The 15,528-nt window shown below is 30.3% G+C and overlaps 1 protein-coding gene across 3 annotated transcripts in view; it reads right to left on the minus strand.

Annotated features, from left to right (window-relative positions):
• The window catches only part of LOC127712251 (phosphorylase b kinase gamma catalytic chain, skeletal muscle/heart isoform-like), a 50,937-nt gene that overhangs the window by 3,051 nt on the left and 32,358 nt on the right, over nucleotides 1–15,528 (minus strand). For 2 of the 3 annotated variants that reach the window (XM_052218580.1, XM_052218579.1), the window contains exons 3-10: nucleotides 10,670–10,845; nucleotides 9,653–9,707; nucleotides 5,915–5,980; nucleotides 3,752–3,824; nucleotides 2,918–3,008; nucleotides 2,131–2,375; nucleotides 1,595–1,675; nucleotides 61–102 (exon numbers count right to left, since the gene is read on the minus strand). In XM_052218580.1, coding sequence (XP_052074540.1) covers nucleotides 61–102; nucleotides 1,595–1,675; nucleotides 2,131–2,375; nucleotides 2,918–3,008; nucleotides 3,752–3,824; nucleotides 5,915–5,980; nucleotides 9,653–9,707; nucleotides 10,670–10,845 — 829 coding nt within the window. Of the gene's footprint in view, nucleotides 1–60; nucleotides 103–1,594; nucleotides 1,676–2,130; nucleotides 2,376–2,917; nucleotides 3,009–3,751; nucleotides 3,825–5,914; nucleotides 5,981–9,652; nucleotides 9,708–10,669; nucleotides 10,846–14,529; nucleotides 15,386–15,528 lie in introns of those variants that run through there. The other variant, XM_052218577.1, reaches the window with a different exon arrangement.

A 15,528-nucleotide genomic window follows, 5' to 3' on the forward strand; every position in this document is an offset into this window, starting at 1 on the left:
TTCTCTTAACTTGATTTTTTTTTGTATTGTTTCACAATAACTACTAAAAATAAATCTCACCTTGAACACTTTCCTGGGGTAAAATTTCTTCTCTGGTTTCAACTGAAAATACAAATATTTAAATTAAAAGAGTGACAAAAATTTCATAACCTGTTAATTACCATACTTAAAAAAATCGTAATGCAAATTAACATGGTTTTATATTCATGTATATTTCTATTCTTATAATTTTTCCTCTTAACTAAAAAAAATTGTACCTCCTTGACCTCTCCCATTTCATCTTCACAAGCCTTTTTATGGCTAAATTCCTCTATAGAACCTGTCATATCTGTTTACTACCTGGACACACACAACTACTGGTCATTTATTGCCTTTTATTATCTAATTATACTTTTTGATCACTTTCTCAGGTGTAATAAATACTCAAGTGAGATGTTATGTCATATAATTATTACTTTATTACAAACTCTTACTCAATTAACAAGATAAACATGTTAAAAATAGAGATATGAGGAAAGCTGATACTATAACAAAGAAATCAAATTTAATTTTTTTATAATCAAGATTTAAATATCCCAAACATTATCATAGTTAAATAGAGCCAATGAGCAATGATTAGTTATGTCATTAATTTTTTAAGGTCTAGTCAAAATTCAAACCACTTCAAATATGTTTATATAAAAATAAATGTACTGTGTGGAGGTAAAGGTTTTCCCTGAACAAATTGACTTTTCTATGAAAAGTTCCTTTTTTCTCAACAAAGAAATTAGTCTACATTCATAAACACAAGCATACTTAAAATATTAAATATCTTAGAAAAGGTTTTTTCATTTAATAATGAAATTCTGTTAAATATTCATCTACATCTGTATTTTAAAAAAATTAACTTTTCAATTGTTAAAGACCCTGTAGAAATTTTATTTTTTTATATCACATTTGAAATCAACTATTTTAAGTATGCAATAAAAAACTAAATTGAATTCTTTAAATTTAACACCCTCACATCAAATTACATATGCATAACATAAATTTAAAATCCTGTTCCATATACTTTATTTAGATAAGTTTTCAGAATTTGAAATTTAAAGATGCTTTTATCTTGAAATATTTTTTTTCATCAAAATCAAATTAATCATTCTTTAATTATAATTGCACATGATGTACACAAACATTGTGCATTTTGATTATTGTTGTGTGTATTATGTGTATTGTGTGCATTCTTTATTAGTATTAGTATTACATCTGTTGTGTGCCGGAAATTTATATGAATTATTTTTTAAATAGTATTCTATTAGCATATCACTTTTTTCACTCATCACCCTTTTATAAGTCTCAAAAATCATATACTCATAAAAACTCAGGTCTAGTTATCTTTATTTCAGTTTGTTTATCAATACAAATATTGTAGTGTTTTGACTTTGGTGTAGTATAACAGAGACAATACACAATTTATCAATCAACCACAAACTCCTCTACATTATGCTCTAAATGTTTCTCTGCTAAAAAATCAGAGTTCTAGGACTGCTAGTATGAACTTCTGATCAGAACTGAAACAATTAAAATATCATAGTCTAGATAGTATGATGGTACTAACCTCCCGTTTAAAGAATGGATGTTGAAGAGCTTGGGTGGCAGTTAATCTATCTTTGGCATCTTTGACTAGTAATTTAGATATCTGAAAAACAACACATGTTACATTGTAGTACAGTCAAAATACTTCCATTGACCATGGTTAAAACAGAAATCGTTTATTTATTGTAAAGCTAATATTGATCCAGGATAGATTTGTTAAATTTTTCATTCAGTTTTTAGACTAACATTTGCTTTTTTTCCACATTCAGATATTTTCCTAAAATGAAACACTTAAGGTATGAAACCCTTTAAAACACAAATAATCCATGAAATTACTGGAATTTGTTATTTTTATCAGCTTTGTGTCAATTATTTTTTCCTTAAATCATAACCTGAATAATTCTGGCCCTCCCTGTGATCGACTGTTAGAGCTAATTCTAAATGATTATTTGAAGATCTTTTATTGACTATGACTTCAGGCAGTAACGTAGCAATCATAGAGCAGCAGAATAACGACTGAATTATTTGTGTTAATAAAAGTATATATAATTTGCATACCAGATCTTTTGGAGGCTGTGATATATCATCCCATTCAGGAGTACCAAAGGAATAAGTAGCCTGCATAATCATCCTTAACATTTGCATCTGTTTACGATGCCAGAAAGGTGGTGCTCCACATAGGAGTGTGTACATTATCACACCTATAGCCCACATGTCTACTTCAAGCCTGTACCCTGCTACGTTCTCATACATAGACACAGCTAAGACTTCTGGGGCTAGGTAACCTGGTGTACCACATAATTCTGAAAGTATAAATTTCATTTTTGTACACCATCACCAATTTTTCTAATGACTTCATTTTTAGATAAATTTTTTTACCACTGCAGATTAGATGTTGAAGTTAAACATTTAATATCACCATAAACACCTTATTTTCACATATAGTATATATTGTATTTTGATTGTTTTTATTTTTTATTAAGAGTTGTCTTCCTTATTTAACCAAAACTACATGAAACAAAGAAGTCAGCAGTTTTATCCTTGTGGCAAAAAAGTACAATTCAAAATTTAATGAAAAGAATTTGCATTGTTGTAAATTTACGATAGACTTCAACGACTACCTCATGTCCTATCCCCATCGCTCACTCAGTCTACAGATATGTTCAATATCTCAGTAGACATTTATTTTAGCTACTATAGATTTACCATGGAAACTACCAAGAAATCTGTTTAACCATGAATTCTGAGTATTACCTGAGAACCAACAACAGATATTCTTTGTTTAAACTGACCACCTGTCTAATTGCAACAAAAACTTCTATAAGGTTTCTATGTACTCATTTACCTGTTAATTCTTCCTCTGGGCCTAATACTGTAGCAAATCCAAAGTCTGATAGCTTTATATTTAAATTGTCGTCTAATAAAATGTTTTCTGGCTGAAATCAGAAACAAAAATTTGGTACATCATTGTGAACTTAACTAGGAAAATGTAATTAATAAGCTTTCCACAAAGGTTTACACGTACTCTTTTCATATTCTTTTTTTTTTTTTTTTTTTTTTAATTGATGATGTAACATAAAAATACAAACTTGTGCAGATATCCTGGAAAAAATATTTAACATCATCTGAAACCTACCACTGATGCCAAGGGATAAAGCATGTTTACATATGTTTTGATCTAAATATTCTTGTTTTCAAATTTGTAAAAATGCTTGTTATGCTTCCTGTTTCAAAATTGCAAATGAATATTAAAACAAGAGTGCACATGCTAAAATGTCTCGCCTGCTTTACTTATCGTGATTGAATTTATATTGAAAGTCTTTGAGAAAAAGGATATACAACAATTATCCACAGCTGCAGGATTGTAATCCCTATGTCCCGCAGGCGAGACAAAACTGTATCAAATGAGGAGACACTGATAGAAAATATAGTTTCAAACATTATGTGCAAATTTGAATTAGTTATCTTATTATAATTCAGAAAATTGGTGTGTTTAAGAGTTATCAAAATCACACACCAAATGTTGTATATCTGATTCTTTTTATGGTTAATAATGTTAAGTATTGTAGTTTTCAGTTCATATTTTTTTCATTTGAATATATGTTAGGAATTTTTTATCTCTTTGCCTTTTTTTCATTTTCTTTTCTTTTGATTTATAAGTTTGAATTAAAATTCTTACCTTTAAATCTCGATGTACAATATTTTTCTTGTGTATAAACTCTACTGCTTCTAATAACTGTTTCATTATTATTCTGTAAAAGAAAATTAATGTATTTCATGTAATATAGAGGACATACTATAAACATGTGCACACCTGAAAAGACCAATAATGATTCTACAACTATATCAAGTAAGCCTGGATACTTTTTAATGTGAGACAGTTAAATTTCAAATTTTAAAACACAAGGATTACGGCCAGAGGGTTTTAAATTTATATGATTGATTGATTGATTGATGTTTATTTAAGTGCCAATCTCCAACCAGTGTAAGAATCAAGCAATTTATAAGAATTTCAAAACATGACCCCAAAAAAAATCCTGCTGACCTAACCATCCTATTTTGGAGTTACCCTCGTCCTGAGTTAGAAATGGTAGGTCTATTGTTTCTGCGTGTCTGGTAATTTGAGAAATCTCTAAATAACTTTCAGTTAGAATGATAGCAAATTACTGAGGTAGCTCCCCTTATTTGGTAATTTCAACAAATTATATCTTGAAATACCAGAACAGGAAAAGGAAACAACTGTTATATTTGAGCATCATTATACATTTTGAACATAAATTAATGTCAACTTGAGCGGGTTTTTGTTTGTCATGTATTCACCACTGCCTGATTCTTAGGCAGATTGGCACTTAATACCCAGTGGCAAATATTTCATGCAATTTAGGGACAATAAATTTATCTGAAATATAACTTTTGGAGGATGGTGAAGTATCATTTAGAATGAGAAGAATTGGTTGAATCTGAATTTGCTTCTGCTAATATGGAAGGAAATGAGCTCTTTCTGCATGAAGTCAGAAAGTCTGTTATGTTATAACAGAGTAAAGTAGACAGCAATATTTGTATTGAGAAACAATCTGAAATAAAGATCACTAGTTCAGAGTTTTTTTTATGGATATTTAAATTTAAAAGTTATGAATATGTAAATTTTATGAATATGTAAATGTTAAGTTTGATCTTGCCATTTGATAAGGGACTTTCGATTTTGAATTTTCCTTGGAGTTCTGTATTTTTGTTATTTTACTTTTTTCCGAAGGCAGGGTCTACTTATAGAAAAATAGAAGTAAGATCAAGCAGTTATCTAAATAGCCCTAGATACTCAGAATTAGTATTGAAAACTGAAAGTTAAAGATAATCTATTTATGTAAGTGATGTAACACAATAAATATTTATCCAGTACTGATGCAATTTTTCCCATAAATAAGTAATAAGAATTACAAGCCTCGTCTATTTTTGTTGTGATGTAACTTTATTACAATTTGTTGAGTACTGTTGCTTTTTTTCCCAGGAAAAGTTTGAAGTACAAACATTTATTTTTGTTGTGATGTAACTCAATAAATATTGTTGAGTTCTGTATCATGTGTATAGCAACAAACTTGACAAATTGTATTCCCATTGTATATACGGTAAACTAAGGTGACTCAAGGCAAACACTACATACCATGTTTATTGTATAATTGCACATTTAAAGTTTAACCACAAATAGAAACATAAAAGGAAATGTATTTTGACCTTTGAAGGATTTCCTGAAGGGCGTAATGTGATGTTATGTGGTTACCTTTATTACATATCAGATGTCATTAAATTTAAATGGAAAAAACCTGTGAATTTAATTTGTAGATATCAATAGTAATAAATGGGATTACGTGTAAAATTGCAGGCATTGAACTTTATGTCAAAATGAATATTAGCTAATATATCATTTGATGTTACAACATAAATGTATAGTTTAAATGAAGCCATACAAATTGGATATCCTTTTTTATAATAAGTATCTCCTGAATTTGTTTTATTTCAATTTGATATCTATCATCTAAAATCAACTTGTGGCAGCAAAATTCTAAATTAAAAAAGGAATGAAGCTTTTTCTATTTTTTTTTAATTGTCATGAGAAAATTTTAGAGAACGAAAGTTTTTCTTAACTCTTTAGATGTATAGCAGAAAATGAAAACAACATTGGAAGCTGCTAAGCAGTATTTATAGTATAAAATGAAAACAATCAACAGAGATGTTGTGGGGGCAACAGAAGTCAAGTCTAAAAAGTAGTCAGGTGTGATCTAAAATGAAAGTAGAATATTGTATAAAGGTAGTGAGAAATCTTTTCCACTGTTAAATTAAATATTACCTAGTTCTTTTTTCTGACAATGTTACAACCTGTGTCAGGTAATCAAACAATTCACCCTGCTTACATCTGTAACGAAAAATAAAACATTTTTATAAGTAACTGGTTTCTCACAAGAGAAATGTTCTATTCCATTCATTTCTGTTGAACATGTGTAACACAGCTGCCACCACTGAGTAACAGATACCATTTAAATTTTATAGCTTAATTAAGTCATGTAGACTTGATCGTAAAAAACCAAAACAATATTGTAAGACTTATAAAGGGTTCCGTGACTTAACATCATTTAAGCTTGCATTGCAATCTCACCGTAACACTGGCAGTAAACTTTTGACCTCAATCATGGAAATATTGATTCTGCACCAACACTGACAAAAAAAAATCAAATCTTGCTCTTAATTTTTCCATGTTTATTGACAAATTATTGTAAACAAAACAGATATGACCATATAACCTTGACTGACTAACATTGTTTACATTAACTGACCACAGTCATCTGGTCAGTACAATTATAATCATTATCACATGATAGTGTTGTTTACATTTACAGAGCAAAACATGTTTACACCTTTGTGCTGACCTTAGGTCACCACCTGTTGTGAAGGAGGTTATTAAATCCAGAAATCCATATTTTTGTTGGTTAATTTTATTAAAACTGGTTTACAAATACCGTAAACTAAAAGAGGAATACAGGAATAAAGAAAAACACAGATGTCTTAAAATTTTTTTCTTTCAATTAACAGAAAAGTTCCTCATGTGATCCGAGTTGGAATAAGTAGTGATTGAAGACTTGGTACAGGTATCAAAACTTTGGCAAAATACAGATTATCAAATATTTTACTCTAAGATATAATAAATAATTTCAAATCTGCAATAATCAAGAAAATTACTGATACAACTGCAATTGTATCTTTTATCAGTCTAACAAATATGAAGACAATAATTGCATACACTTTGGGAACTTGATACAGAATACTACAAACTTAAATACACCCATAAGGGGTAGACCCAATTTGGTGTATCTAACTTACAATACCTTATTCAATGGTAAAGTACGATAAAAGCAAGATATCCAATAATATTTAATGAGGTGTAAATGTTAAAATCAGTAAATCACAGAAAAATCTCGAGACTCTGGACATTTGTCTTGTGAAAGATTAATAAAACTAGCTTAGAAAAAACCCCAATGGAAAACAATATGAACAGAAATAAAAACAAAGATGACTGGACATGTTGTTGAATTCACATGTCTACTTGAAAACAAAGGTGTATACTTATTAACTGTATACTTATTCACGTGTCTACTTCTTCACATGACTACGTAACAAAAGTTATTATTCAGAATCGCCTGATGCCTTTGGTTCATGGCCAAACTCTTATACACCCAGGTTCAATGCCAAATTGTTTTCACTTCAAAATAACTGTGTCTGTCAGAGTAACTGATAAGCAGAAGTGTTATTTTACTTCTGATTCTACTGTAAAAAGTGGTCACATGTAAACAGGAATGATTAACTGTTTTGGCAACAGACAAGACCCCCCTCCCCACTAAAAAATAAAGTTGAAAAGCACAAATTCCACCAACATCTAAATAAGTTCCTTAAAGCTGTGGTTGATTGAATGACTGTTAGCTTAACATCCAGTGGCAAATATTTCATGTATATTAAGGATGAGAACAAATTAAATGATGTAGTTGATTATGAAATCTAAGGATGAAGGTTTCACCATTTTTAATAAACCTTAAGATAGAAGACATATGTTATTATGATGAATTTTTTACAGATGAAGCTGTAAAACCAATCTTGTACTGTTTATTCTAAATTTTCAATTTTTTCAGCAAGTTGTATTTTTACAAATTCTTATCATCTGCATTCAAAATAGAAATAAGAAGATGTGGTATGAGTGCCAATGAGACTACTCTCCATCCAAGTCACAATTTGTACAAGTAAACCATTATAGGTCAAAGTACGGCCTTCAACATAGAGCCTTGGCTCACACCGAACAGCAAGCTATAAACGGCCCCAAAAAGAATACAACCATTATTGCCTGATTGTCTGCTTAATGTAAAGGGGAAAATATTTCATATATATTCATGATGAAAGTGAATTTAAACAATCTATCAAATAACTAGGTTCTTTACAGTGAGTCGCCTGGGGTTAAGGGCAAAGATTAGATTGCTCTTAGAAATAGTATAAGTATATGGGAAACAGAAAAAAAAATGTTGCTTGAAAACAGAGTATTGTTGAAGGGTACAGTGACCTATAGTTGTTTAATTCTATGTCATTTGGTCTCTGGTGAAGAGCTGTCTCATTGGCAATTATACCATATCTTCTTATTTTTATATCTACTGTAACAGATAAAAATGGTGACAACAACAATACCCAACTTTACACAACTGCAGAATTTTGTTATATAAAAAAATCATGTATTGTCAATAACCTATCATTGTTTACAAGATAATTTACAAGATAAACAACGAACCAATGCTGAAACTGGGAGAATACTGTAAAATATTCACATAAAAGGGGGTGTTAACAACCAATCCACCCTCACTGAGCTGCTCAAACCAAAATATAGCAAGTTGGCATCTATGTATTCCCCTACACTTCAATTAATATTTTTTGCAGAAAATTTAAATAGCAATAGAACAGTATTAGCTTCATTTATTCAATCCACAAGACCCACTTTTCCCAAACAAAAAAATCGTAAGATGCGATATCTGAAAATTATTTTTTGTACTATAAGCTGGTAAAATAAACTGTCTGTTTTTAAAGTTACATTAATCTTTAGGAACATGTCCTTTCCGAAAGGATTGATGAAGGAAACTCATCATAAATCCAATAGAACAAATACTGACTAACTTAACCTAATCCCAATCAGTCCACAAGAACTAACATTCATCACTTGACATACTCGGGACTATTCCAAAATGTAAGTTGGTTATGAATTCTACAATGGATTTTACTAATCAGGAAATCTAGGTGACCTGTTTTACTTCTTATCCAATGGGATGTATGGTGTAGCGTGACGTAATCTTTGTCAATAATACGGCATTGGCATTAAGAAGCTCAGGTCAATGAACTTTTGTACTAGACTACGTACTTTCTCATGTTTTGCATAATCTCAAATATTGTCATTCAAAACAAGTTTTTTGTTATTTAGAGAATTTGAGTGTTGATGGTAGAATGTTGATCATCTCTGTCTGATTTATCCATAACTTTATTCGACTCAGGACTATTTAGAGGTAGACATATTGTAAAGCCACCTGTCTATTGGTGAAGAATGTACCTAAATATCTGGTTGTCTTTTAGTTTTTTGTGTTGTGTGGTTGCTGTCTCATTGACATATACCCAATATCTCTTTTTAATCAAAACATGTACATGTATCATGTCATAACCCATTACAAACATTAGCTTTCACTGAACCTTGTTTAGCATAATTTACACCAAGATGTCATTAAATGTTATTGGATATCCTCAGCAGCATTTATCATGCTTTACAATAAAACAAGCTCAAATTGCCGAAAGAATCCAACCTAAATTATTCAAATTGATCCTTTGTGTAAATAAGATACACCCAATGGGGCTAACACTCATATCTAATACATAGCTAAGATACATTCAAAGCCAATTTCATATTTTGACAGAATCTTTTGTATTTTTTCTGATTTATGATTAATGAACACTGGTAGTATGTAAAAAACCTTAAACAATTTCCAAATCTATACAAATATAAAATACTTACAGTTCAAATACTAGGAAAATGAATGTAGGAGTTTGGAATGAGTCATGGAGATTGACTGAAAATAGAAATTATACAATGTGAAAGTTTGGAATGACCCAAGAAGCTGATATATAATATTGATCAAATAAATATTTTATAACATACAGAAAAGTTTTGGAAACAGGATATTTAGGCCAAAGGAGGACTTTTGAGAAAACTAATTTGTAATTTACTGTTTCAAAATGTAATGCATTCTTGGTAATATTTTCAAAAACTTTCAAAAATACAATAAACAATGGATTTCTTTACCAATGACCTATCGTTTATTTCATTTTATGTACAAACAATAAATTATCTATAATCCGCTTTACATTCGGAAATAAACAATGAAATTATCCATAATTCTATAGATTCGGAAACAGTGAAATTATCTTATGATGTTGGACGAACTGATACATATTTAGGAGCATTATTGTATGCATAATTTAATATTTCCTGATTATAGAAGTTCAAGAGCAGGTCAATACATGTCCTGTGGACAAAATAAGCCGATGGCTATTGGATACCTTGAATAGATCACCTTCACTTAATGTAGTCCACATTACATAATTCACAATGACAAGTTCCCAAATAAGGAATACATACATCAGACCTGTCTACAATTGTGGAAGTCATTGAGAAATAATTTTCCTATAAGACATGTTTTATGGTGTTGTAAACAATCTCTTCAAAGGAGTAGAAATAAGTGGTCTACCACTCAGACCAGTGACAACCACATTTTTTATAAGGACAAGCTTACCTGAACTGCGAGCTAAATCAGCACTTCATTTATTAAAACATTTTAATGGCAAGTGAATTTTATCTACCCATGCCACCACCTTCCCCTTAAAAACATATATTTTTTCCTTGTTTTTTTTTTTTTATTGCCAAAGGATAAATGTAGGTAGGTATATTAAGTCAGCCATTTTTCGTGCATCGCTTCCTCTTTCAGGAAAACCTATAAAGAGCTAGATCATAAGGTTTAAAAATCATATTTACTGATATTCGGATGGCCATCACACATCTTGAGGATATTAATTTCCCTGATGGTTTCTCGTTTGGTCTGATCAGCTTGGAAGTCTTCCGCCTTTTCACCGCTGATGTCGATGATCTTGACGGCATATTCCTGCCCTGTATCTTTACTAACACATCTTCTTACAATACTACTGATACCTCTGAAAATACATTAGTCTGGAATTATATCAACTGTTTCATATATAATAACTTGCAGACATTTTAATAAGTAAAAGAATCTTGTTTTTTTGAGGTACTGTAAAACAATTAACTATTTCCGTTCTATGTTACTAATATAACGAATGGCATAGATATTTTTGTGAAAATCATACCAAAACATTTACAAAGATGGGTAAAGAATATCTCTCTTGCCAGTTGTAAGAAGGTTTTATGCATGCCAGGCTCAAGAAAATAACATGACTGCATGACCAGTTATTCCTATATAGGCTATGTGGCTATTATATGAAGGGTAAATTTTTATCCAACAAAAAAAATATACTGAGGGTTTGGAATGCCTCTTTTGGATATCCACATCAGAGTAAACGATGTCTTAACTAAAACAAATAGGATGTATGTACAAAAAACGACATTATGAATTGGTTAACTTCATCTAAATTTGGCAAAACTAGGGAACCATATCTTATATTGCATAATTTATCATCTTAGGCTGACATCCAAAATTCAGGATACCCATGATAATAGTTAAAATATCTTAAAATAAACTCTCAAATGAAATCTCATCAGGTAAATTTAGTGTCACAATCACTAATGGGCAAATTAAAACATTTTCGATAAGTTAAATGTTCAGATTATAGAAGCAAATAAATATTATGTAATTTAAAGTCACATCATACTATACATGTATAGATTGCATAGATTGCATAGCAAGATGACAAGTAAATCCTTTAAATTGCAGATAAATTTATTAATAAAATGAAATTGTAATTTACGTAACTTCTTGAAAACCTGGGCAAACAAATTGCAGTAGATTTAAGAATATATGAATACTGCATGAATAACAACCCATATGAGTGGGCTTATGTTTTGAATGTATAGTGAATTTCATATATATTATATATAGGTATAAGATCACAAAAGTGACAAATGTACCTCCCTGGTTGGAGGCGCTGACATCAAAGTCAAAATGTCAATAAAATTTAAATCTTTGTATTTATTTTCACATTAAAAGTACTTTGGAATGTAATGGAAATGTCACATAACCTTGAAAAAATATCTAAAGAATATATCAAGGTTACAACATAAAGACTAAAGTCCCTTTCTCTTCTTTCTCCTATCAAGCCAGAGAGGAATGTAATCTTCAGATTTTTTGGTGAAGGTGTGCCACTTAATGGTAAAAAATTTGATCAAATTTAAAGGTATACTTAAAACACCCTAGTCAGAGGTGGTTTAGACGAACCCTTACCCCCTGAAAACAAAAAATTCTATCAAAGGCTATACTTAAGTCGAGTTTCTGATTGTCTGAAGTTTGACAATTGAAGTTTGAGCGTCATGAACTCCAATACCCCCTTCAAAGACACCCTGGCAATGGCCTATTAAAACTATTTTACTAAAATTAATAACTACAAATATGTCACTATTTTTCAATCTATTCAGAAGTTTCCTGTAGTAAGCAACAATTTGAGGAGCAAGTAAAAAATACAATCACAGGATGTGTACTTGGAATGAAGATATAGATTTACATATCCTGTACAGTTTTAAATTCTTTGTCAAGTAAAATCTGAAGTGTTAACAATTATATTTTCACATTGATACAATTAAAAGACATACACATTAAATAGACATATAAGAAAATAATGTTGCATATGGTAAAATTTCTTAAAGAATGAAGGCCCGGGAGATGTGGGGTTAATGTTAACAATAAGTCAACAACCATCACCTAGGGAAGTGCCTTATTTTATGGTATTGCAAAGTCTAATGTCTCTGAGTCTTACAGCTAGATAAAAATATGACTATATATATATGACACCAACTACAAATTTTCGATCGATCAAACTCAGAGAAAAAATCTAAACTTTGGACAGATACATAAACATCTTATTGAAGGGTACACAATAACAATTTGACAAAACTTTACATGTGCATCTTGTGATATATTTATACAGATGAATCGCATTCACATTAATCATGTTAATTACTGGAATTTTACTGAATTTTTATCCTTGCTTAGCCCTGTCCGATTTCTAAAAGAGTTATATTTAGTATTGTTTAAAGTAATTAAAAGTGTCTCTCTGCTTCCACTACAGAACACTAACTTAAGATATAAATCAGTTTTCCTAAGGCAATCCTATCATCACCATAATAACAGGTAAATGACCTTCATTGGTCATTCATGTTTTTTTTAGCAGGAAAGTGATCATTGTTTTAACAACCATTGCTATTTTATACCCTGACTATAATATTTTTTTTCAGTTTTCAAACTTTTATAATGAATAGAATTTACACTCATTGTATTTCAGTCACTTAAATTTAAATCTTCTGCAAACAAAATATGGGGAGGATTGCCAATGAGACAACTCTTTACCAGAAACCAAATGACGTAGAAGGATATCAACTATACGTCACAACAATAAGCAAAACCCATACCACGTAGCAAGGTATAAACAGCACTTATTGACAAATGTTAAACAATTCAAACGAGAAAATCACGGCTTGATTTATGTACAAAACATAATTTATAAGGAGAAAACTAATGGCCTGATTTATTTTGCTATCAATCATCATTACAAAATTAACAGATTGACCTTCCAATTTCCTTTGTTTATTTACAACACAGATGTGTGTTTCCCCATGTTTATTTTGAATAGATGTACTGGTTTAAAAATTATTTATTTAGTGTACAATATCATACAAAGAATTATTAGGTAATCAATAAGCCTCAACAGTGTAAATAATAACAACAACAGTGGCAACTAATCCTACAGAATCTGGAGGTGTGGTGAAATTGACCAATCAGAATGAAGGAAAATGCCACATGTTGGTATGTAAACAAGAATGACTTGATTGACCCATAACTAACCTTTATGAACTAAACAAAGTTGTGTTGTTTTATTTATTTCATATCCACTGATTGTTTTTTATGAAATTGTTTATTTGAACGAAAAATATGTTTATTATGGACTTCAGTAACAATTCTGGAGTATTGGCCAACAACATATTTTATTTGATCAGTATAAAACTAAAATACGATGTAAACCAAAACTTTTCAGCTGAAATTCTGGTCACAAGTTAAACTTCAGGAATAGTTTACTTTCTTCTATGGTCCATATTGAGAAATTGAGATAATCTCCATCTGAGAAACTAATATACAATGTACCGGTATCTAATTCTGGCCTCAAAAGTCTGTCACTGTGTCACATGTACCAATGGTGAATAGAAATATTGTGAACCCACTACTGTTTGTGGGGTAACTTAAAATTTTTATAGATTTTGTGGGACAATGTTATCCACAATTTTAAGTATTCAACAAAATAAATATTATCTGAAGGATCGAATGTGTAAAATAGATTCAAACCACAATATTAAGTACCCGCGAAAATATATTTTTCACTCAATCCCCGGAAATGTTCACCAAAATAAATAAATCCACAGTATATGAGACCCATTATTTCCTAATGTAATGTGGGCCACTGGACAAAAGAAGAATAAATGGACATTTACACCAAAGGCACACTGCATCCACATTAAAACATGACCTTTTCAGACCATGGTAACTAAAAATCTCATACATATTCTCCTCAAAATATTTTCAAAGTGACACTTTTTCACAAATCTAATTAAAAGAGAATTTCATGAAAAAGTAAATTGATCAAAAAAACTTTACTTACACGCCACATATTTCTTCAAGCCTAAACCGACTGGTCCCTTCAGAAGTTGTAAATTCCTTTGAATATTGGTCATATACTTTATCCTTGGTCTCCAATAATTGTCTTAATTCCTTTGGCACACTAATGTGGCCATTAGAGAGTTTGTGTGTTTGTATAGTATCCGTTGCTTTCACACTCTGTTTACCCATTGAATGTAAGATAATAACTGCCCAGAACAGATAAAGATTGATCCTACCTGTACTACCACATGGCTTAGTCAATAATCACTCATTACTATGTTTACATGATATGGTCTGTTGGGTTTGATACACTTCAAGGAATGTCTTCAATGACAAAGGTCAAATCAGCATCTAAATTCAAAGTCAGAAAAGATGACCACTACAAATTGGTGCTTTACAAAGTGACCAATTGCAGAGATGAATTTAATTAAAAAGTAATCAATGAATTATCACTTTCCTTTGAAATTACATTCTGTTTACAGATGTAGTCAAATATATTTCAAAATTAATTAATTTAATTTTCACTTTCCTTTATAACTTATTTTGTTATTTCACAGAGTCAATTATATCCATATGACTAAGATCCTTTAGGTATAAACAAAACTAAACTGAAAGTAGACGTGAAAATCTTACTTATAAGTAGACACTATGTATCATCATCGATTAAGTATTATATAATGAATCAGTACATGTACTAAGTATTAATAAGTCCAATAATTATGTAAGACTGCACAACTTTAAAAGCTTTCAACCTGTAAAAAACCACATGGTTACACTGCTGTTTGTGTAAACTAGGTCAAACTGGGTCACTATGTCAAAATCCTCACATGTACTCTCATGTGCTTCATATATTACAGGATGAAATACCTTGATTAATGTTATCAAAATTTTGTAGCTAGTACAGTGTAGATACAAGATATAAATATCATATTATCTAATTTTCATATCTGACTGTTTACTTTGTTGTTGTTTTTTTCTGACTTCACTAACAAAAAGTTTC

This window comes from Mytilus californianus, unplaced genomic scaffold, assembly GCF_021869535.1.
Source record: "Mytilus californianus isolate M0D057914Y unplaced genomic scaffold, xbMytCali1.0.p SCAF_8, whole genome shotgun sequence".
NCBI classification, from domain to species: domain Eukaryota; kingdom Metazoa; phylum Mollusca; class Bivalvia; order Mytilida; family Mytilidae; genus Mytilus; species Mytilus californianus.